This window comes from Arvicanthis niloticus, chromosome 6, assembly GCF_011762505.2.
Source record: "Arvicanthis niloticus isolate mArvNil1 chromosome 6, mArvNil1.pat.X, whole genome shotgun sequence".
NCBI classification, from domain to species: Eukaryota; Metazoa; Chordata; class Mammalia; order Rodentia; family Muridae; genus Arvicanthis; species Arvicanthis niloticus.
Genome location: NC_047663.1, coordinates 88,610,846 through 88,632,496, shown reverse-complemented (window position 1 = coordinate 88,632,496; position 21,651 = coordinate 88,610,846). Strand labels below are relative to the sequence as shown.

The following is a 21,651-nucleotide window of genomic DNA, read 5'->3' as shown; positions in this document are numbered from 1 at the left end:
GTCCCCACTAACAAGGGCTTTTGTCCTCTTTAGATGTTGGCCTCAGCTGACCCTCCACAACTCTGTTAAATTGTCACCAGATTTTACAATGTCACCTCTACTTCTACAGCATATTCTCTACGAATGTTAATTTTTTTTTAATTTCATGCAAGTATCTTTTCCAATGATAAGGTTTTTCTTCTACAAGTTGAGTCTTCACCCACACACATACACACACAGTTTGTGTTTAAAAAAAAAAAAAAGCCCCAGAGCCTGCCATTCAAGGTCCTGCTTGAAGCCTCTGCTGCTTTCCCTCTAGGCTAGGACAAAGGAAGTACTACTTCTGAGAGACACTGGTCACCAGTAGGAATAGCGGGAAATTTTGTGCTATGGCGTCACCAAACTCAGGAACCTGTCTCCTCTACTAAGTAGGCTAGGAAGGACCCCAACCACAATGGGAACACAGCAGAAAACCAGGAAGAGCATCTAAACAGCAAACGTTAAACACAGGCACAGGTGCTTCCACTCCATCATGCTGAAAAGCACTTATGGAAGACTGGATGACCCTGAATGCCAGAGAGAAGCCTGCAGCTGGGGTGGGGTTGGGGTGGGGTGGGGAGGAAGGTGTGCAATGCAGCAACCCACACTGAGGACCTGGGATCCTACAGAGAGCTGACTCTCACAGGACCCCAGTGGAGAAGGCTGTCTGGACCAACCTGTGGAGGTTTACACTGTGGCTGCCGCTGTCCTCCCATCTTCCACAGCAACTCTTATAAAGGACAAAACATTTCATCGGGGTTGGCTGACAGTTTCAGAAGTTCAGTCCATTATCATCATGGTGGGAAGCATGGCAGCATCCAGGCAGACATGGGGCTGGAGGAGCCCAGAGTTCTACATCTTGATCTGAAGGCAGCCAGGAGGAGACTCTCTTCAACACTCAGGAGACCTTGAGCATAGGAGACCTCAAAAGTCCATCCCTACAATAACACACTTCTTCCCACAAGGCCACACCTACTCCAACAAAGCCACACCTCCTAATGCCACTCCCCATGAGCCAAGCATTCAAACACATGAGTCTATGGAGTTCAAACCTATTCAAACCACCACAAATTTTTGCTCTTCCAATTTTAATTTTTGCAATTTCTGGTTTTTGTAATTTTATTATTTGTTTTTTTCCCACATGAATGGGGTTTTACATCTGGATTTTTTTCCTTCTGTGCCTAAGCTATATTCTGTAATAGTTCTCATATGTGCCTTCTCATTCATACGTGGGCCCCTCTTCTTACTTTTCCTAAACCCATCCTCTCCTCACTCCTTCCCCTCACAGACTCTTCCCCTTTCCCTTTCAGCTGATCCACCCCCCGCTTTCCCCCCCACCATATTTTTGCCTCTACTTTCATGTGCAGGCATTCTCTGAGGGAGCTATATAAAAGTCTAGGAGTCACAAATGACTTGTGAAATGCATGCGCAGCATCCTCTTGTCATTTCGAGACTGATTTAATTCACTTATTGTAATTGTCTTCATTTTCCTGAAAATGACATAATTTTCATTTTTTTGCTTTTTTATTTTTATATTTTGTTAGACATTTTTCATTGTATATGCACGCCACATTTCTTTGTCCATTCCTCTGCTGCTGGACACCAAGGTTCCTCCATCACTTTGATGTTGTGAACGGTGCTACAGTAAACACCAACATGCCAGTGTGTATGCGGTATGTTGACTTGGAGCAGTAGAGCTGGGCTATATGCTAGATCTGTTTTTAATGTTTCGAGGAACCTCTATACTTATTTCCAAGAGTTGGAGCAGTTCACACTCCCGCCAGTGTAGACAGATTCCCCTTTGTCCTCATCCTTTCTAGCATTTGTTTTTTTTAATGACCGCCATTTTGACTGTGGTAAGACAAAAGCTCAGAGTAGCTTTGACTGGCGTTTCTGTGATGGCCAGTGAGGCTGGGCAATTTTATATGTTTATTGGCCATTTGCTTTTCATCCCTTGAGAACTGTCTGTTCATTTATTTATTGGTTAATTTGATTTTTTTTTCTTGCTTGGTTTCTTTGCTTTCTCCCAGTCTCCAAGTTTGGGATCTCAGGATTTTGTTTTCCAGTTTGGAGTTGATATCTGTGCAGCGTGAGAGATGAGGATCTAGCCTCATTCTTCCACAAGTAGGCATTCCCCAGCACCGTTTTCAGGCAAGGCTGGCTGCTCTCCAATGCTGTTTTTATCATCTTTGTCAAAAATCAGCTGACTGTAGACTTGTGGGTCTATGTTTCGGTCTTTTATCCAAGAATCTACATGTCTGGTTTTATTCCAGTACTGCGGCTGTTTTTGTTACTGTGGTTCCATAGTATAACTTGAAATGGCTATTGTGATGCCTCTTGCATTATATCATCATCATCATCACCGTCATCATCATCACTATTACTACTACTCTGTACTATGTTGGTTATCCCAAATCTTTTGGTGTTCAGATTCAGATGAATTTTAAGATTGCTTTTTTAAAGAAGTCTATGAAGAATGGTGTTGGAATTTTGATGGGGGTAAGGATTGCATTGAATCTGTAGTTTGCTTTTAGTAAGGTAGAGATTTTCACAATGTAATTTTTCCAACTCATAAGCATGGGTGGCCTTTCCATCTTTTAGTGATGGTCTTCCTTAATTTCTCAATACTTTAAAGATTTCATTGGATAGCTCTTTTTTTTAAAAAAAAAAAGATTTATTTATGTATATGAGTACATTGTCGCTCTCTTCAGACACACCAGAAGAGGGCATCAGATCCCATTACAGGTGGTTGTGAGCCACCATGTGGTTGCTGGGAATTGAACTCAGAACCTCTGGAAGAGCAGTCAGTGCTCTTAACTCTGAGCCATCTCTCCAGCCCCCATTGGATAGCTCTTTAACTTTCTCACTGTGTTTATTGTTCTGAGACAATTTTCCCCCTGATGTATTTCTCAGCATGGTATATAAGACTATTGATTTTTTGTATGTTAACTTTATATTTTGACACTCAGCTGAAAGTAGTTATCAGTTCCAAGAGTGATTTCTGGGAGGGACTTTATGGTCTCTTGTGTGTAGAATCATGTGATCTGCAGATGAAGAGACTTTATTTCTTTCCTATTTTTCCAACGTAATATTTTTATTGACTGACCAAGCCCGCTCAGTCAGTCAACAGGTTTTCCAGCACAGGAGTGAGGATTATGTGCATGTGCTCATATTTCTGTGAATGAATACCATTTGCGCGCAGGTGCCAGGGGAAGCCAGAAGGATTCCTAAGCTGGAGTTCCCCATTTGCATAGATTTCACTTCTTTATCTTGTCTTACTGCTTTAGTTAAGACTTCAGGAATGTAAATGACATTCAATAAGAGTGGAGAGAGAGTGGACATTTCTCTCCTGTTCCTGATTTTAGAATTACATCACCTACAAATAGAGATACATGGCTTCTCATTCTATTTAAACCTGTTTCATTTCTTCACCTTGTCTTATTGTTCTGGCTAAGACTTCAAGTATTCCATCAACTAGGAGTAAGAAGAGCGGACACCTTGTCTTCAGGTTGGTCTGGGCATGCTTTGAGGTTTTCTCCACTTAGGGTAAACTTATCAAGACATTCATACTTTTTTTCTGATTTGGTAGTTTTTTTCATCTCCCCCCGCCCCTACAACCCTGACCAAAGTATCCCCTCCCTCCTCACCTCCTTCCTCCAACCCGACCTCGGTTCTATTCAGGAAAGGGCAGGCCTCCCTCAATATCAACTGAACTCAGCATATCAAAGTTGCACAAAGACTAGGCACCTCCCCTCGGATGAAGGCCAGATGAGGCAACCAAGTAGGCGATGTCTCTAATTTATAATCTAAAGACTTTAGAGCTATAATCTCCCTCTTAGGACCACTTTAATCGTACCCTATAGGGCTTGGTATCCAGTCTCTATGATTTTATTTAATTTTAGGAATTCTTAAGTTCTCATCTTGATTTATTCAGTGACCCAGTCATTGCTTGTGTGTTCCCCATGTGTTCATGGATTTTCTGTAGGTTCTCTTATTATTGATTTCCAGCAACTGATTTTTATTGTTCACTGTGGTCAGAAAGAATGTAGGAAGTTACCTCAACTTTCTGTCTTTATTAGACTTCCCTTGCACCCTCATAAATGACCTACTGAGTTCCATAGATGGCCAAGAAGAGCCTATAGTCCTTAGTGCTTGGGTGGCATGTTCTGTTGATGTCTGTTAAGACCATTTTCTCTATGGTATTCCTTAGTGCTACTGTTTCTCTGTTTATATTTTCTAGATGACCTGTTCCTTGGTGTGATTGGGGCATTGAAGTCACTACTTCTGTATTGGCATTAATCTGTGGCTTTAATGCCCAGTGGTTTTAGTTTTTATGAAATTGGGTGCATGTGAACTTGGGGTGTTTAAGATTGTAACATCTCTTGATGAACTGTTCATTTGATCAGGATGAACTTTTCTTTATCTGTGATTGGTTTTGTCTTGAAGTCTATTCTTTGTCAGATATTAGAATAGCAGAGCTTGCTCGAGTCCTGGTCCTGTTTGCTTGGAATGCCTTTCTCCATCCTTTCACACTAACTGGAGATAGGCACCAAGTATTGTTTTTTAACAAAATCTCAATCATTTGATTTTACCAATGAAGATGGAGAAGCCAGATGCTGGGGTGAAAGCCTGCTAGCTCAGAGAAGAATCCAGCTGGCCTTCCTCCACAGCATCCCAGAAGGACATCCCAGAAGGAGAAGGGAGCTGTTCTCCACATCATCTCACCTCCCTTCTACTTCCTGTGTGCCTCTCTATCCATCCTCCTGACTTCCTCTTACTCTCTATGATTTTTTCCTATGTTCACCCCCAGTCAACTGATTGCTTGTTCCACCTCTTGAACTATGGTTGACTTTACAATAAACAACAACAACAAAAAAAAACCTTTTGGACTAAAGGTGTGTGCTGAGGCTGAGCCACCTCATAACTAAAAACAGGTTTTTCCAGTAAACAACACTATTTTAGGGTTCACAGTGTGATCAAATACCGTGCAATAATGCTTTCAGTTTTCTCATCCAATTGGCTAGCCTGTGCCTTTTAATTAGAGAATTGAGGCCATTAGTATTCAGATTTATTACAAAGTATATACTAATTTCTATCATTTTGTTGATTTTATGGTGTGTGTTTTGCACAGCAGCTATCCTAGCATTAGTGTTTCACTGAAGAGTCTCAGATGTATGTCTGTCCCTTCATTCTGAGATATTCCTTCCTGCCTTCTCTGGAGGGATGGTTTAGTAATCACACATTTTTTAGCCTGTTTGTATCATAGGGAGTTTTTCTTTCTCCTTCATTTATGACAGTTTTTTCTGGGTAAGTAGTCTGGGTTGGCATCTGTGCTTTTTCAAGGCTTAAATCACATTGCTTCAAGCTCTTCTGGCTTTTAAAGTGTCCACTGAGAAATCAGCGGTTATTCTGCTGAGTGTGCCTTGATGGGTGGCAGGCTTCCTTACAGCTTTCAATGCCCTTGCTTGGCTCCGTGTATTTTGTGGTCTGACCATGATACAGCATGTGCAACTTATTTTCTGGTCCAGCCTGTGTGATGTCCTGTGTGCCTCATGTAGACACCCATCCATCCCTAAATGACCTGCAGTTCTCTCTCTCCCCGCCCATGATTTGTAGACTCGGTCTTTTCGAGCTGCCACAATTCTGCATATCCCTTCCATGCTCTTCTTACATCTTTACCATGTGTATGCCTTCAGGCCTTGCTTGTCTGTGTCTGCACGAGCCATTCTTTAGGAAAGGCTTTCTGCTGAAGTTTTTGTTTGAATTTTGCATTCCCAATTTCATTTCTGTTTTTTTTTTCACCCCCTTCAGTATTCCGGTCTCTTATTGACTGTTACTTTTCTGCATAGCACCAAATTAGCCCAGCTGGGAGAGCGTTTCTAAATTCTCTCTCATATCTTCATTTCATTCAGCTGTTTGTGGGGTTTTGGCGTGGGGGGTTCAGTCAGCTCATTTGTGCCCTCTCTACATTCATTCAGGGGTTATGATGTTTGCTTTGAATTCATTGATCATGTTTACAAGTGTCCTTTTGGACTTGTGCCCTGTATTTTGTCTTAGTTGCCCTCCTATGGGACTGCTGATTCTTGGGGAGTGAAGCTGCTTGTCTTTTTTTTTTTTTTTTTTTTTTTTTTTCAGATTGCTTGTATTCTGAGGCATCTGGTTGCTAGTTACATTTTAATATCATGTTTTGATCCAAACGTAGACTGAATGTGCTCAGTCTTGTGCAGTGGCTGGGGGTCCTGAGTAGAAGGTTGGAGGGGCTTTAGGTAGTCCAGGGCAGGAAGGAGCAGGGAGAAGAGACACGAGGTCCCAGATGGGTGGATGAGGCACTGGGAATTCCTAAGCAGAGACAGTCCAGTAGGCTGAGATGTGGAAGCCTTGGTCTCCAGGCCTTATGAGGCAGCTGGAGGGTCTCCGTTAGGCTGAGAGCAGGCCTTTGTGAGAAAGCATGGCTTACTCATAAGGGTCCCCAGCAGCCAGCGAACAGTGTTAGAGAGTTTCAAGCTGACAGGAGCCAGTAGAAAAGGCATGGGGTTCTGAATGGGTGGTAGGAGGGACTGGGATGGGGGAGCTTGAGAGAGCTGAGCTGGGAGGAGCTGGAGGAGAGGGGGAAGGGTTAATGTGGGGGTTCACTTATGGGGGGAGTCTCTGGATCTCCCTCCTGGTGCAATCTCCTCCCTAGCAGGCAGATGGGAGGGTCTTGGGTCACCACCAAGGAACCTTTGCCGAGCAGGTTTTGTAAAGCCCATCAGTGCTAGGTGCTTCCACAAAGTAAACACTTAATTCCCACAACTACCCTGTGACACAGGCACCATGGCTCCGTCTGAAAACTTGGAGACTTACCAAACCCCACGCAGTCTCTTCTCTCCTTTCTGTATACATATAATCAATTTTATTTTTCACTTAAAGCACTGCACAGCTCCACTTTGGCATGTCTGAGCTACCAACATCACCGCTCTTGAACTTTGGGGCCACTGTTAAGTTATTATTTATAATAAGCCCCGCCATGCTCTAGAGCTGTGAAATGACTAAATCAGCAGGTAACATATACACCCATATGAGATGGGCAAAGGTTCCTGTCCTCAGTGACATCATGCTACCTCGGATGGCTCATGATTTAAATATGACTTTACTCTTGGAACTCGTCATTTCATGGTCTCCAAGTCCGACCATGGGTAACTAAAACTGTCCTCATTTTACAGATAAGGGAGAAGTAGTGGAGGAGTGCTTAAATCGCTCAGCTAGAGCCACAGAACGTTCTAGAGCTAGAGGATTCAAATGCAAGTAGTGAGGTTCTAGCACCCACATTCTTTCACCCTATCTCAGACTGTCTCTGAACAGGGTGGGGAGGAAGCGAACATGGGATACGTGCGCAAAAGTCACACACTTGTAGCTGTCTGTGTCTTCTCCTCAACCCTCTGCTCTTCCAAGGAAAGCACCCAAGGAGAGCATAGTCCACCCTGAGAGCAAAGCCTTTTGCAGTTGCTCAACTAATATCATCCACCAGGTGGCAGTCACGGTCTCCGGATTATTTTCTCTCTCTCTCTCTCTCTCTCTCTCTCTCTCTCTCTCTCTCTCTCTCTCTCTCTCTCTCTCTCTCTCTCTCTCTCTCTCTCTCTCTCTCTCTCTCTCTCTCTCTCTCTCTCTCTCTCTCCCCTCTCCTCCTCCCTTTGAGGCAATGGCTCGATTTTTATCATTACTAAACAAACAAACAAATAAGCGGTCTGAAATAGAAACAAAACCCCACAAGTCTCTGACCAGGCCTTTTGAACTGGTGCGTGGAGAGAGCGAGCGTCACTGCGGGACAGATGATGAGGTTCCTTTCCTGTGCTGGAGGTCTGAGGCGGGGTGCAGGCAGAGAGAGGGTGCTGCACCAGTGCGCAGCACAGAAGCCGTGGTCAGAGAGGGAAGATGGGATTCTCACCCACAGAGGGTGTGATCTGCTCCTCCAACACTCTCACCAAACAGCAGCAAGAGCTAAGAAGGAACCCGAGATTCCTATGCATGAATATGAGTGGGGCCCCCTTTACCTGATGGTAACAGAGGTAAGAGGTGATGGGGAGAGATTTGGTTTTTTCTTTTCAGTGTTGTAGCTGCCAGTAAGATACACATGCTTCTGTAAGCACACTCCTACTCATAACCCTAAAGAAACCTACTGAGCCCCCACCCTGACACACACACACACACACACACACACACACACACACACACACACACATACACACACCATGAAAGTTAGAGAAGGACGGAGCTAGCTGGGAGGAGGAAGATGATTCATGGGAGTGGGAGGTGGATGACACACGGTGGGAAGCATGCATGTGATACGTGCATGTATGAAATCCATTATTATGTATAATTAATATATTCTAATAAAACAAAAATGTTTAAGATACAGAGTCCTTGCTGTGTGTTCCATCGGCCAGTAGTGGGTACAGGAACATATGCTGTCCCCCAGGAGCCATCATGATGATTGTCAGAAAAGGTCTTCTTATCTCATCTGTCCCCTTCCCCCTCCACTGGATCTGCCACCAATTTCAGATGTCACTGACCATCCCACTCCTGAGAGTGGACATTGTCTAATCAGATGGGGAGGGGTGTGAAGGGGGGTAGGGCTGTCATTATCTCTGCTGCCAATCACTACAACCTTCTGAAAGCTAGCCCTGAGACTTCCCTTGACAATAGATCCAACCTCACAGGAGTATAGAAGGCAAGGTCTTGTTTACCTGTCGGTTTGAAGAAACTGTGACAGATTTACAATGCTTACTTTAAGCAAATGATGTCAACTCTCACAGTGCACTGTGACGTAACTGTGCTTTTCCTGAGAAATGATTTCCTCTTAAAGAGTAGGTTCTTTCTGTGTGACAGACAGAGGGTGCAACTCCTGGCTTAAAGGTGGCCATGGCTCAAGTATATTCTCAGGTCAGTGAATGGCTCCTCCAGCTATGACTCAGTCTTAGGTTAAGGGCAACCAGACTCTGTTTTTTAACCCCTGTGACTGGGAAGGCTTGAGTGTGCCTCTCATTCAAGTTCCCAGCAGGAGGCTTCACTTTCAAGCCAGAACAATGCTCTGTGGAGTGAGAGTCAATTCCCTCAGACCCAGTAGCTGGAAAGCTACCTCACTCGCCTTAGACCAACACACACTCCTGGTTTTTACATTCTGTCTTGCAGTTGGACAATCCATGGCACACCTTTGACCTCATTTTCCTCCCACACCCTCTTCTGCATTAGACTCATGCTTAATCAGAATTAGAATCTTTTCTGAGCATCTAAGTACCACGCACTGCCATTTCGAGGTAAAGCAGAATCTTGTGCCTGGTCAAATAAGCAAAGAAGAATTTCAGTGTGACCCCAGAGCTCAGGGAAGGGAAGAATACAGTACCATCCATGCCCAGCAGGACAGGCTGTCCCTTCAACTAACTCACTGAGGTCTCTCTCCAATAACAGCCAAGCCAGACAAATGTTACAAGGGATACCGCCCATAGCAAGCAACGTCTTCTTTGGTGGATCCCGTTAGTTCTGGTATAATTAGGGCAGGTTCTGATTGCTTTTGGGATATTTTGTCTTTGCTGATGGGTCCTAAGGAAAAAGGGTTAGAAAGGCATTGTAGGCTGTGTCACCTTTCAAAAGAGAGAATGAAGGATTTTGCCAACAACCAACTGGCTCAAATATGTCGTCCTCAGTACCCACACTTCCTCCAACTGTCTTGCGGGCTGCCAGCATCCTGCCTGGCTCAAGCCACCATCACCCACCAAAGTCCACCAGTATCACTCACCCAAACCACTGCCCTTCCCTCCCACATGGTCTATCCCACCCTGGAAACCTAGCGAAACCTAGCGTCTCATGACTGCCAGCCATGTCCTGCCCTTGTGGCTTGCTTTTTAGTGGTTCTCCACACATATATCCTCAAAGTATTTTGAGAACTTAAATGTAAGGCCCCAAACTACAAAACTACTGGAAGGAAACGGACACCTCATGAACAGCTTGGACCAGCCAAGGATGTTTTGAACAAGACCTCAGAAGTAAAAGCAGACAGAGACCGAGCATGATGGTATGCACCTTTAATCTCAGCACTAGGTGGCAGAGACAGGAGAGCCTCTGTGAGTTGGAGGCCAGCCTGGACTACATAGTGAGTTTCAGGGAAGCAAGAAGTAAACAGGGAGACTCCAGAAATTCCCAAAGCGAGCAAGCAGACAAACAACAAAACAGACAATAGATAAAAATTAAACTGGAAGCTTCTGCAAAGGAAACACTGAATAAAGCAAAACCAACTTGCAGGATGGGGGAGCAAGGAACATGAAGGAGGGACGGGGATGGGGGCGGGGACTTGCCTTTTCCAGGCAGTTACTGTTAATAAATGCTAGTGAAAATGGAGGCCGCTGGATTCCTGGCTCAGGTTCTGTGGTAAACACTTCAGTTCCTTGTCACCTCAACCCAGTGATGCCAAAGCTGGTCGTCAGGAGCTTTCTAATATGGTCATGTCACGTGGTCAGTCATAGGCGGGCAGCTCAGGCACAGAAACCCAGGCTCACCCAGAGCCATATCCACAGTGATGCCAGGCCTTGGGGTTTTGCCCAAGTTTGTCTAACTCCCAGATCCAACTGGATCCGTCCATCCTACTGTGCCTTGGCTCACCTTTATGTAACCTTGCACTCACAAGGCAAAGACGGAAGAACAAGAATTTGTTACTTCCTTAAAGGCAGTATCAATGCTAGGCCACCCAAGGGCCACACAAGCCTACGTTCCTTCCGGCAGTCCCTACTTCTTTCCTACAGTTTTCTCCAAAGAGATTTTGGGCTCATCCAAAACCACTCAGAACACTTAAGCCACAGAACACAGCCCTTCAGGGGTTTGTGTCCAGTTTGCCAACACAGACTCATACCCTGTGCTGCCCTGCATAGCCCCATGCAGTGGAAGAAATACTTCTGTTCCTGGAAATGGGTGTATGTGTGGAGGGGTAGGGGAAGGAGAGAGGGAGATAGGGAGGGAAGAAGGGGGGAAGGAGGCAGGGAAATAGGAAGGGGGAGGGAGGGAGGGAGGGAGGGAGGGAGGGAGGGAGAGAGAGAGAGAGAGACTGACTAGCTGGCCCTGCATAGCAAAACTTGGCAGCCTGGAGTCTCACTGCTCTCTGTTACCATAGCAACTGCTGTGGGCTGCCAGGGATGGGGACCAGAGGATACACAGGAGAAAATCAACCTGGGCAAGGGGCATCTGAGTGCTCCCACTTGCTGCAGCAGCTCTGCTCCTAGGCCTCACCCAGCACAGGGCCAGGGACTGTAAGAGGAGGGATAACTACAGGAGCAACCGCAATGCTAGTGGTAACAGAGGGGACAGGCCAGACACGTGGTCTGTAGCAAGGTGTGGCTGTCAGTGCTGCTTCTGCACAGATGACAGACTCAAAACATCCTCTGATCAGGAAACTTCATTCTCTATCTGGAGCTCAGAGGAAAGGATATTGAAGCGCAGTGTGGGGATGCGGAGAGCCAAGGAGGATTGCACTTTCCCTTTTTGCATATAGACTGCGTCACTGTGGAACCGCCTTACCCTGGGCAAGCTGAGAGTGTGATGGTGGGTGGAGGTGGTCTAGCACGCATTCGAGTCACGCGCATGCGTGTTCCACTTTCCTCCTCTTCCCACCATCCTCATTCTCTCTACTCTCTACCCCAACCAGGGTCCCTTCCCCTACATCCCTTATCACCCTTAGGGAAGGTACTGATTCTGACTTTCTAAGGTCCCTTATGGGACTAAATCAAGCCTATGTATGTCCTTTGCACTTCTGGAGCTCCATGTTTTTATCTTAGATTGGAACCTTGAGGGATTTGCGTGACCGGCTGCCTCTGAAGGTGTCTTGCTGTAATCCAGAATCAAACGCTCTATTTGCTTCTTCCAGGCTCCACTGCAGCACATCTGTTCAACAGCAGCTGTTCAGGCTGTGGCACAAATCTAAAGCCTGTGCCTGCTCCAAAGTCCCATTACTCCAAAAATGGCAAAACTTTCTCTTTCACGAATATATACAAAATGAAGATTCGAAATTTCCAAAAGGAATGCACTTTGACCCTGCTAACATTCCAGGGCAGAAGCAAAAACTGACTTGAAAAAGTCACAAGGACATACTGCAAAAGTGTCTGCTACCATGCAGATTTCAGAATTAGTGTTGTGATATCAAAGACTACCCAGAGACTCAAAATATAACATGGGTAAGATGCTTGGTTAAGAAGTTTTACAGAAAAATTCTCCCCAGTGGGATTTTGTTTGAACTAAAAAAAAAAAGTTTCTATGACTTATATATGATCAATTCTCTGTCATCTCTCTACTCTTTCTAATGTCACCTAAGTACCAGCATTCAGAAATGTTACTTAACTAGGTAGGTGGCTATCCTTTCTTGGCACCCATGTGATGTTGGTAAATTGAAACACGTGTGAACAATGTATGAGGACCTGACTCCCACGGAATCACTATCCTGTTATTGTTAAAGGTCCTTTTGTCAAACCAAAGTTTCAGGAGATGATATGCATCATTTCAGCATAACTTTTTGGCAACTGCTTCTTCATAGGTTAGAAATTAGAAAAAAAAAAAAAAAAAAAAAAAGGTGAGACAGGATCCGCAATCTGTGTGCCTGGTTGAAAGCCCGCTTTACTGATTGCCTAAGGAATCTGGCCCTTGCTCAACTTAAGCTGAGCATGAGTACAGAACATAGCTTCTTAGATGGTAGGAAGGTTGAAAGGAATGATCTCCAGCACAGGGCCTGGAGCTTGGGAAGCACTGCCTCAACACCAGCAGCTGTTATGTTCTCACTCACAGGTTCATACCGAGGCAAGCAAACATACGGGACAGTTTAGCATCAAGGGACTCTGCTGGTGTGAGCTACGCATACGCCCCTCTTTTAATAATGCAGTTGGCAGCCTGGGACCCTTGCCTGCATAGACTATGCACACATCCACCCATCTCCAAACAATATACCTAGCAACCTGTTCACAAGCCAGGACCTGGACTGAGCTGTATACCTCGACACCTTGAACAGTGCAGTCTTCCTCCTCTCCCAACAATCATCAGTTTCTATTCAACTGTACTCTAACTAGTTATATCCAGGTAGGAGGACTGATCTGGCATAAACTAGTTTTGAGTGCACATGCAATTAAGACAAATTGCATTCATTCCCTGTGTGAATTTTTAGGGGGCAAATTCTATTGATCAGCATCATATGTTTAACGAATAATTGAATATGCATATGATTAAAATAAGATGCATTGGAGACCCACAGCCAAACATAGATGGAGCTTGAGGGATGCTGTGGAAGAGGGGTGGAGAAGAATTGAGAAGCCAAAGGGATCAAAGCCACCACCAGACACAGCCCACAGAATCAACTGGCCGGGGCTCACAGGCACTCAGACTGAACTGACAATCAGGGAACCTGTATAGGTCTGACCTAGGTCTTCTGCATATACGGTATGGTTATGTAGCCTGGTTGTTCTTGTGGGGCTGCCTTCTGTGAGAGCAGGGGCTGTCTCTGACTCTTTTGGCTGCTTTTGGGACTCTTTCCTCCTACTGGAGTGGATTATCCAGCCTTGCTATGAGGGAGTGTGCCCAGTCTTGCTGTACCTCGTTATGCTGCGTTTGGTTGATATCCCCAGGAGGCCTGCCCTTTTCTGAAGGGAAATGGGAGGAGGAGGAGGGGATCTGGGGAAAGAGGGGAGGCACTGGGAGAAAATGAGGGAGGGGAAAATGGCTGTCAGGATGTAATATATGAGAGCATAAATAAAAAAGAAAAACAAACAGATGCATTGTGGGAAAGTGCATGAGAAAATAAGAAAATGCTTATGACTGAATGCAGTAATCACAGATCTTCACCCTCAAATACCCGTAGTAACCACGCTTCCCCTACTCTTAGACCCCGTAAAAGAAAGGCCGCCCGAAAACAATGTATGCTCTTGGGTGCTCTCACTCATGTGGCCTGTTGTTACTCCTGTTTTTCATTAATAAAAATATTTTATTGAATTTGAGGAATTTGGCGCTTTTTAAAGAATTCCAAATCTTTCATGCAGAACAAAACAAAATCCAATTTAATTTTTAATTCAAAATTTTTTGTTTATTTTGGTTTTTGTTTGAGACAGGTTTTCTCTGTGTAGCCCTGCCTGTTCTGGAACTCTGTAGACCAGGCTGGCCTTGAACTCAAGAGATTGACCTGCCTCTGCCTCCTGGATGCTGGGATTAAAGGCATGCGCCACCACTGCCCAGTCCTATATTATTTTTTAACCTTGATCTGGTGGCAGTGGTGATTCTGAGGACCACAGGGAAAGCAATGGGCCCCTGACAGATGAGAGTGGAAATCTGGGCTGTACTGTATGGTAGCTGTGTACAATGCCTACACTGTCTGCCTTCCCACAGGATACTTAAATATCCTATCCAATACCTTCTGAGGGGGTAGTCTTACTGATGGGTACAGGTGCTTGGCCATGACTGATTTCTTTCCCAGAATCAAATCTTGTGGTCACTGTGGCAACAGGGCTGCTGAGAGACCACTTTCCACATCCTGCCCCACGACATTGTCATTACATCTTTCAACAGCTGATGACATGAGATGTAGCTTCATGTGGCCCTCTCATATGAAGTGTGGCCTCCATTCCAACAAAGATGGAGGCATCAGGTCTCTGCTACATGTTACCTAAAATCACATATGCCACCTCACACACTTCAATGACTGACCCTCCCCACCCCCTTCTTAGCTACCTTTACGGGTAACTTAGAACAAGCTGAGATGCCTTGTTGCCTTTGGCGGATTCTAGGCAATCATTTCTAGGCCTGCCTGGTTCTTTTTTCTTCTGTTTGATGTCACAGAGGTGTGGGAGAAGAGCTGGAAATAATCTCTTTAAAATGGTGACATTTGCTTGATCACACAGACATTTGTATGGCATCAAAGCTCCAGTTCCTGAAATAGAAGGCAGAGGATAAAGCAGGCTCAAGCTTAGATCCCAGCATCTGTGTCCCCAGTTCACCGCCCTCAGGCTCCATCCGCCTGCATCATCTCTCACCGATACCTAATCAGAGACTGTGCAACACAAAACGTGGATGTTTTGCTCCGTCTGCATCCTGGACTTGATGCCGATGCTCATTTTTAACTTCTGTGAGACAAGTTGTCCTTTTGTAATTTGTCACCACACTCAGTCAGAGCAAGACATGTTCCCGGATGGCCAGTGGTAACGCCCAACAGGTCTAGAGTAAGATTTGGACTTAAAACTATCTAGAGAAGATCCAAGGCATGTCAAAACAGAATGTTCTCTGGTAAGAGACCTGGAATGGCTACATAAAGTCCTTGGCTTTTCAAATCCAGCAGTTCCCATCCCCGGAGTATGAGGGAAGGGGGATACTGACTGAGGGGATTCTCAGAGGATGCTTAAGGAGGCATATGATTCAAAAAGCAGACAGCATACCCAGGACGGTAGATTCAAAGCCGGTGGCTTATAGGGGAGGTGTGACTGTGCCTGTGGCAATTGTAAGTGCTGGTCCAAGTCAGTGGAAGCTAATTCAAATGGCTACAGAGTAGTTTCTCATTTCTAGTCCTCTACGTAGGGACTGAGGAAGGGATTAAGGAGATTGACTGGGTGGTTTAGAAGCAAACCTGGAACCTGTCGCATATGGGTGGACAATGGAAACAGCTCTGTCAGTGTGACTAATGGGACATGGGCTTCCTAGGGCAGTTTCAATATACTGTGGAGGCAAGTCCTGCAACCTAGAATTCCTGGGGCAAAAGTATGCAGTGTAGCCCGCTTCCCCACCATTCCCAATGGCTGGTTTCCATGCTGGGGAAAAAAATTAAGAAGTAAAACATCTCGCAGTCCATTTGTCTCCTGCCTTCCTATTCTTGAGAACAGTATGTCATGAGAAGAGAGCACAGATACCTTACTTCCCAAACAGGGTATCCGCGGGGTATATTCTGTTGTAATTTATTATTGAAAACTTAAATATATCTTAAAATATAAATATTAACACACTACAGTATTCAGTAGTCGACATGAGACATGGACCAAATAAAAGACAACACATACAGTTCCTGATCTTGGGGATTATAACCCCAGAGTATAACTCCAGAGACCACAGCCTGTGGCATCAGTCTCTGAAAGAACTGAGAGTCCAAAGACAAAGGAGACTTGTTTAGAAACAGGAGATGAGGGTCAGTGGTAGAGCATGTGCTTATCACATGGGAGGTGCCAGGTTCAGTCTCCAGGAGGGAGAAAGAACACTTAGATTGCAGGCTGATATACCCCACCCCCAGATACCACACAGCACAAGGCAGTACATGAACTAACAGCAAGGTCAAAGATACTACAGCTGATGGCTCCTACAACTTCCGGAAGCCATGAGTGCCTGCCACAAGCACTCCCATGACTAAAGACTTTCTCATACTGGTTTGTTCAGTCAGGGCCCAACAAGACAGTCCTAGTGTTTTTAAAATGTTATATTCCCAATGAAGGAGTCTACTTATGCTAAAAAGAAATAAGTATAGTGAAAGAAATCTGAGTTAAAAGTTTTATTCATTCAACATCTCACATTACAAATATTTAAAAATTATATGCATACTGGTATAAATAGTCATTTGCAAACTATTTAATAACATTAATTTTCCACTAGCACTTCAACAAATGAACTCTTTTAAAAAAGGAACTGTGTTATATAACTTAAGAGTAGAACATACAAAAATAGGAACTTAACGTGAAAATGACTTTAATAAAAAATGAATTACCCTTATTTAAAATGCTAGAATAAATACTACAACCTCCCCATACACAGTAAAAACTATATGGAAATTCAGCCAAGTAGTACAATTAACTGACACACTTAAATAACGCTCCCTTCTGATAATATGAGCAATACACGGGAAAATCAGGGATTAGTAAAAACTAGACACCCACTTGCTAAAAGTTTCACTTCCAAAAAAATATAACAAAAATCTGATGAAATTATAAAAACTAATTATACTTTAAATTTTAAAAATATAAAAAATAAAACAGTTGAATACAATATTGTCCCAATTCTTACAATGCTATCAATCACAGTAGCTTTAAAATAAGATAATAAAATAAAGCAAATGACCAAAACCTCTTTTATTCCATTTTTAAAAATAATCTCAAATTTACATTAGTAGAAAGATTGATTTCTGATTCTTTTCTTTAGAAACACCAGCAAGAAAGAGGATTACTCTTAACAGTAGAAAATGACATTTTTTAATGTCTGCAATTAAAAACAAAGAATTACACTGCAAAGATCTTCCAAAGTGTGAGATAAGTATTGCACATAACTGGAGTGAGCTTGCCACAATTCATCACATTCAAGTTTTAAATCACCTTTTAACAGAAGATTCAACTCTTCAAAACAAAAGGGGTGAATTATCAAGTCTTTCCAACAGCACTCTCATAAAATGCTAAGTTCATTCACTGCAAGTTTTATTTTGCATCTGCAGAGGTCTGTGTATGGAGAAGTAAATATATTATACCAAAGCCAGGGGATGGGGACAGGGTAGGGGGGGGTCCTTTACATAGAAAATAATCAGAAACACTTTATTTTACATTGCAAAAATAACCATGTAATTACTCTGTAACTACATTGTAAATACATGGCTGGTGCCATGCTAGTGCGCTAGAACTACATGCTTGGTAAATTGAAGTGATGCCCTAAAACCTGTAAACTAATTACATGTTAATAATGTTTGAGTTACATGGTAACTCCCAACTACAATCCCATGTAATCTGAAGGACATGTAATCATAAAGTTCAGAGTAATAGATAATCATTGTTTATGCCCTGTAAAGAAGTGGAACCAAATCATCTGTAAACACGCTTGTCACACAATCACAAGTAAATATTAGCAGAATAACAATTTCTTACATTAGTCATGCATACTAACATTACAAACCTGTCTGTGGCAGGCGATTTTGTTTTATTATATAGAATTTAAAAGAGCAGACATCTCTGAATCAAACATGTAACATCAATTAAGATTAAAAATGATTAAACATTCGCCCAAAATGTCTGCATTTTATGAATAATTTAAAAAACTTAGTAAGAAGCTGTAGACAATTTTGTTATTTTAAATTTCTACCCTATGGTTACGCATTTAATTTTTTTTAAAGGAACTACAGTGTTATCTTGTCATTTTCATGCGAATTTTTTTCATTAATTTGTGACTTTACATAGACTATTTCTTAAATTATAGTTACACCAGTAGCTGGTGCTGGGGAAGGATGTTTAAGCAACATGCTTTCTCTTCTCTGCAGACTCTAAAATAGCATTGCCAGTGCACAACATTCATAATTTAAAATGTATGCAGAGCACTGAAATGTATAAAAAGCAGAATATAAGAAAATAAAATTTATTAAAATTATTTATATTAAAAAATGAAGTATATGAAGATCTCTCAGTAATAAAAGTACAAAAAGCTACTCTTTGCAATATGAAAAATTGAGGTATTGCATAAAGAGATATCCCGTCAGTGAAAAGTGTGCCTAAAAGTGTTCACTGTTGGAAAAACAAGATATATAAAAGTAGTGCATAACAAATATACATCATGTGCATGACAAAGTAAGTTAGCTACAAACACTGTACCGAAATTCAGCAGGCCCTGTACAAAGGGAAAGTATTGTTCAAAGCTAGTTCTCAAGCAGTGTTATTTCTTGTTAGCTCATCACACCTGTTTTCTGAGTAGGAACAGCATGATAGCACACCCCAAGCCACCTACAAGCATTAAAGGAAGAGAGAGAGGCAAATGAACATTCCAATTAGAATCATGTAGTTCAGGAGAAAAGAAAAACGTCCCTGACCAGCTACAAGAGAGACAGCACCCTCCACCACACAGCTGCTCCGCTGTTCTGTTAGCAGGGGATTCTCTGACAGTGGCTCCCTCTTTCTATTGGACTCTTAGACAGCAAGTGCCTCCATTTTGACCTTTGGAACTTAACAGGTGTAGTTCATTAAAGCCTGTGTTAAAAATAAAGGGCTGCTTTTCCTACAGACAGCAGAGGGGTCACCAGCCAGGGGGTGACAGCACTGCGGGCAAGTCTTTGGTTCTGAAGGATCCAAGATGGTACTGTCAGGCAGCACAGCTCAAAAGACTGCACTTAGACTGTTGCTGTTAAATGCTTTGCACACTGATAGTAATCCTTTGAACTACGGTAGGGCATTTAATAAGAGAATGTCAATTAAACCAAAAGTTACTTCCATGACCAGGGCTTCAAGAGACTATTTTAAATTTATCCCCGAAGCAGACTGTTCAAAACATAAGAACATCTGTCAAAGCTAGGGTTGTATTTATAATAAAGCATGCATTACTTGATGAAGTTGGCACTTCAAACACTATGTCCCATGCTAAGTTCGGAAAGTGTATGTTATTGTACCTTATAGGAAGAGTAAGATAAACATACGGACTTTTGCACAGATTTACACAATTACTTAGTTCAACAGTGCAAAACACTTTGCAACTACTTGACTTTTTTTTTTTAAACCTTTCCCCCCCCCACATTTTCTATGTTACAACTAAATTACAGGATTCCAAAGTAACTTCAAATGGAAAACAAGGCCAATGGGCAGCCGGTCTTTATGCTGTTTTAATCTTCCAGTTTGGGCTACAAGTGTAGTGTAACACAAAGTCAAAAATGATATCCTTGAGGTATGTCTAGATATGTTGTTTTTAATGTCAAAATGGAGAGCAAAGGCTGACACCTGATGACTGTTAGTAAATTAGGATATAGAGTTTATATATAACAACAAAAATAAATTCATGTATTTGTTCTTCTGTTTTCCCACCAGACATCATTAATTCTAGCTTTGGTAGGTTTCCTGGGGCTGTGATTAGGAAGTCAGTTAAATAAATATAAGCACACTCCCCCCTCAGTAGTAAAGTCACCCAATTCTTACATTCGGAATTTTAAGAATTATTTCAAAGAAAACAAACTCAGCTCTGCCTACTTTATTTCTTCTGATGTATAAAGGCATTTGAGGCCTGATCAAGCTATACTCAGCCTCAAAGCTCTTACAGTTACGCTGCTCAATCTTGCTCATGCGTTTGCTTGCTCTGACATACTCTTTCCTGTTAATAACTGTTAACTCCCTCCATTGATGTTAAAAGAATAAAAAGGGATAGAAAAGAGAGAGAAGGAATGAAAGAAAAGAAACAGCAAGAGCACTTCCCTGGGGAGACTGTGTCAGAGCAGACAATAGTGTTACTGTTGGTGATTATCTCAATAAAGTTTTCTTATATGTTATATCATTACCAGCAATTAAAACCCCAAAATATTGTCTCATTTCTCTGTTAATAATTCTCTCCTCTAAGAAGATGTTACAGCAAGTTTGGATCCTCTTGGCCTCCAGCAAAACAAGAGAATTAAAACTTGCATGCAACATAATGGCAATGTGAGATGGAGTTGAACGTACTGTCTGCAGTGACACGAGAGTCTACAAAACACCTATGATGTAGGTTGTTCTTTTCATTCTACTACTGTTAGTTACACACTGCTGCACACGACATGCCAGTGTGAAGAGACTGAGGAAGAGTCGGAATTAACAGAAGAGGGCACTTCTTCTGAGGCCTGCAAATGAGCTCTGGAGTCATTCATTCTTCAGTTCCAGCGGAATGAAATATGCCGAGGGCGGTCACCACCTTCCTTCACCAGGGGCTTGTGGAATTCTCTGCCAGCACGAGAGTGAATAGCAGCCCAGCAATATTCACAGTAATACTGCAGACAGGTAACATTAGCACAGAAAAATGGAGCAAATTTCCCCCCACAACGGGCCCCTTGACATTCATCACACAGCTGGTCATCCAAGACATATGGCTTAACCTCCACCTGCATTGGAGAGATAAAAAGGGAGTTGGCATTTCGGTACCATGTGCAAGTACACTTTTATGTTGTGCTTCGACCTCCTTGTACCAAGGTGCCATAGGGAGGAGCACTGATACTCTTACTGAAGTGAAGATCGTCCACTTTAAATAGCTTTTCATAAGATATTCATATCTATCATTTTACATGCTTATCATGTTAAAGTTTCAAACAAAAAAGAAAAACAAAAGAAGAATTTTATCAGAAACTATCATTACTGAAATTATAATTTAAACAAAACCATCCAAGCCTGACTTCTGTCCCACGAACTTTTGAGTGCTTGCTGAGCCTGGCTGGTGGTTTAAGTGTCTACATCTTGGCTTGTAGTCACAAAGCTGGGAGTCTTGTACAACATGATGTGACTCACTTGTTGTCAGAGTAGTTCACTTGGATCTAAAAGTGAGAGGTGACTTTACTAGTACAGCAGGCCAGCTATCACCTGAGCCTTTCAGGCATCAAAATGACCTAGTTATTACCTCACCGGCTATAAAAGATTGGTAATGCTTGGTCCTGGGAGACTCCGGGATGAAACCTCCTAGGACTTGTGAAGATGAGGAAGGGCATCTAGGCTTTAAGTCCCACACTGCAGAGGATCTGGAGAGGGGCTGAACCCTGACTGACCCAGGGATCTCACTTTGGAGAACCAAAAGTAAGCATTTCTAATGACGAGCTCCAGCTCTGAGCCGCGAATTGACAGGGAAGTTCGAAGGAGGAGGAGCAGGCAGGCATGTGACTGTGCGCCAGTTGTAGCCTAGCACTCACACTAGAGA

At 43.1% G+C, this 21,651-nt stretch overlaps 1 protein-coding gene across 4 annotated transcripts in view; it reads right to left on the bottom strand.

Moving 5' to 3' along the window:
• Positions 1-16,525: 16,525 nt before the first annotated feature.
• Cpeb4 (cytoplasmic polyadenylation element binding protein 4) overlaps positions 16,526-21,651 on the bottom strand; it is a 63,593-nt gene continuing 58,467 nt past the window's right edge. For all 4 annotated transcript variants that reach the window (XM_034504898.2, XM_034504899.2, XM_034504900.2 and 1 more), the window contains one exon: positions 16,526-20,848. In XM_034504898.2, coding sequence (XP_034360789.1) covers positions 20,621-20,848 — 228 coding nt within the window. In that variant the 3' untranslated portion in view covers positions 16,526-20,620. The remainder of the gene's footprint in view (positions 20,849-21,651) is intronic.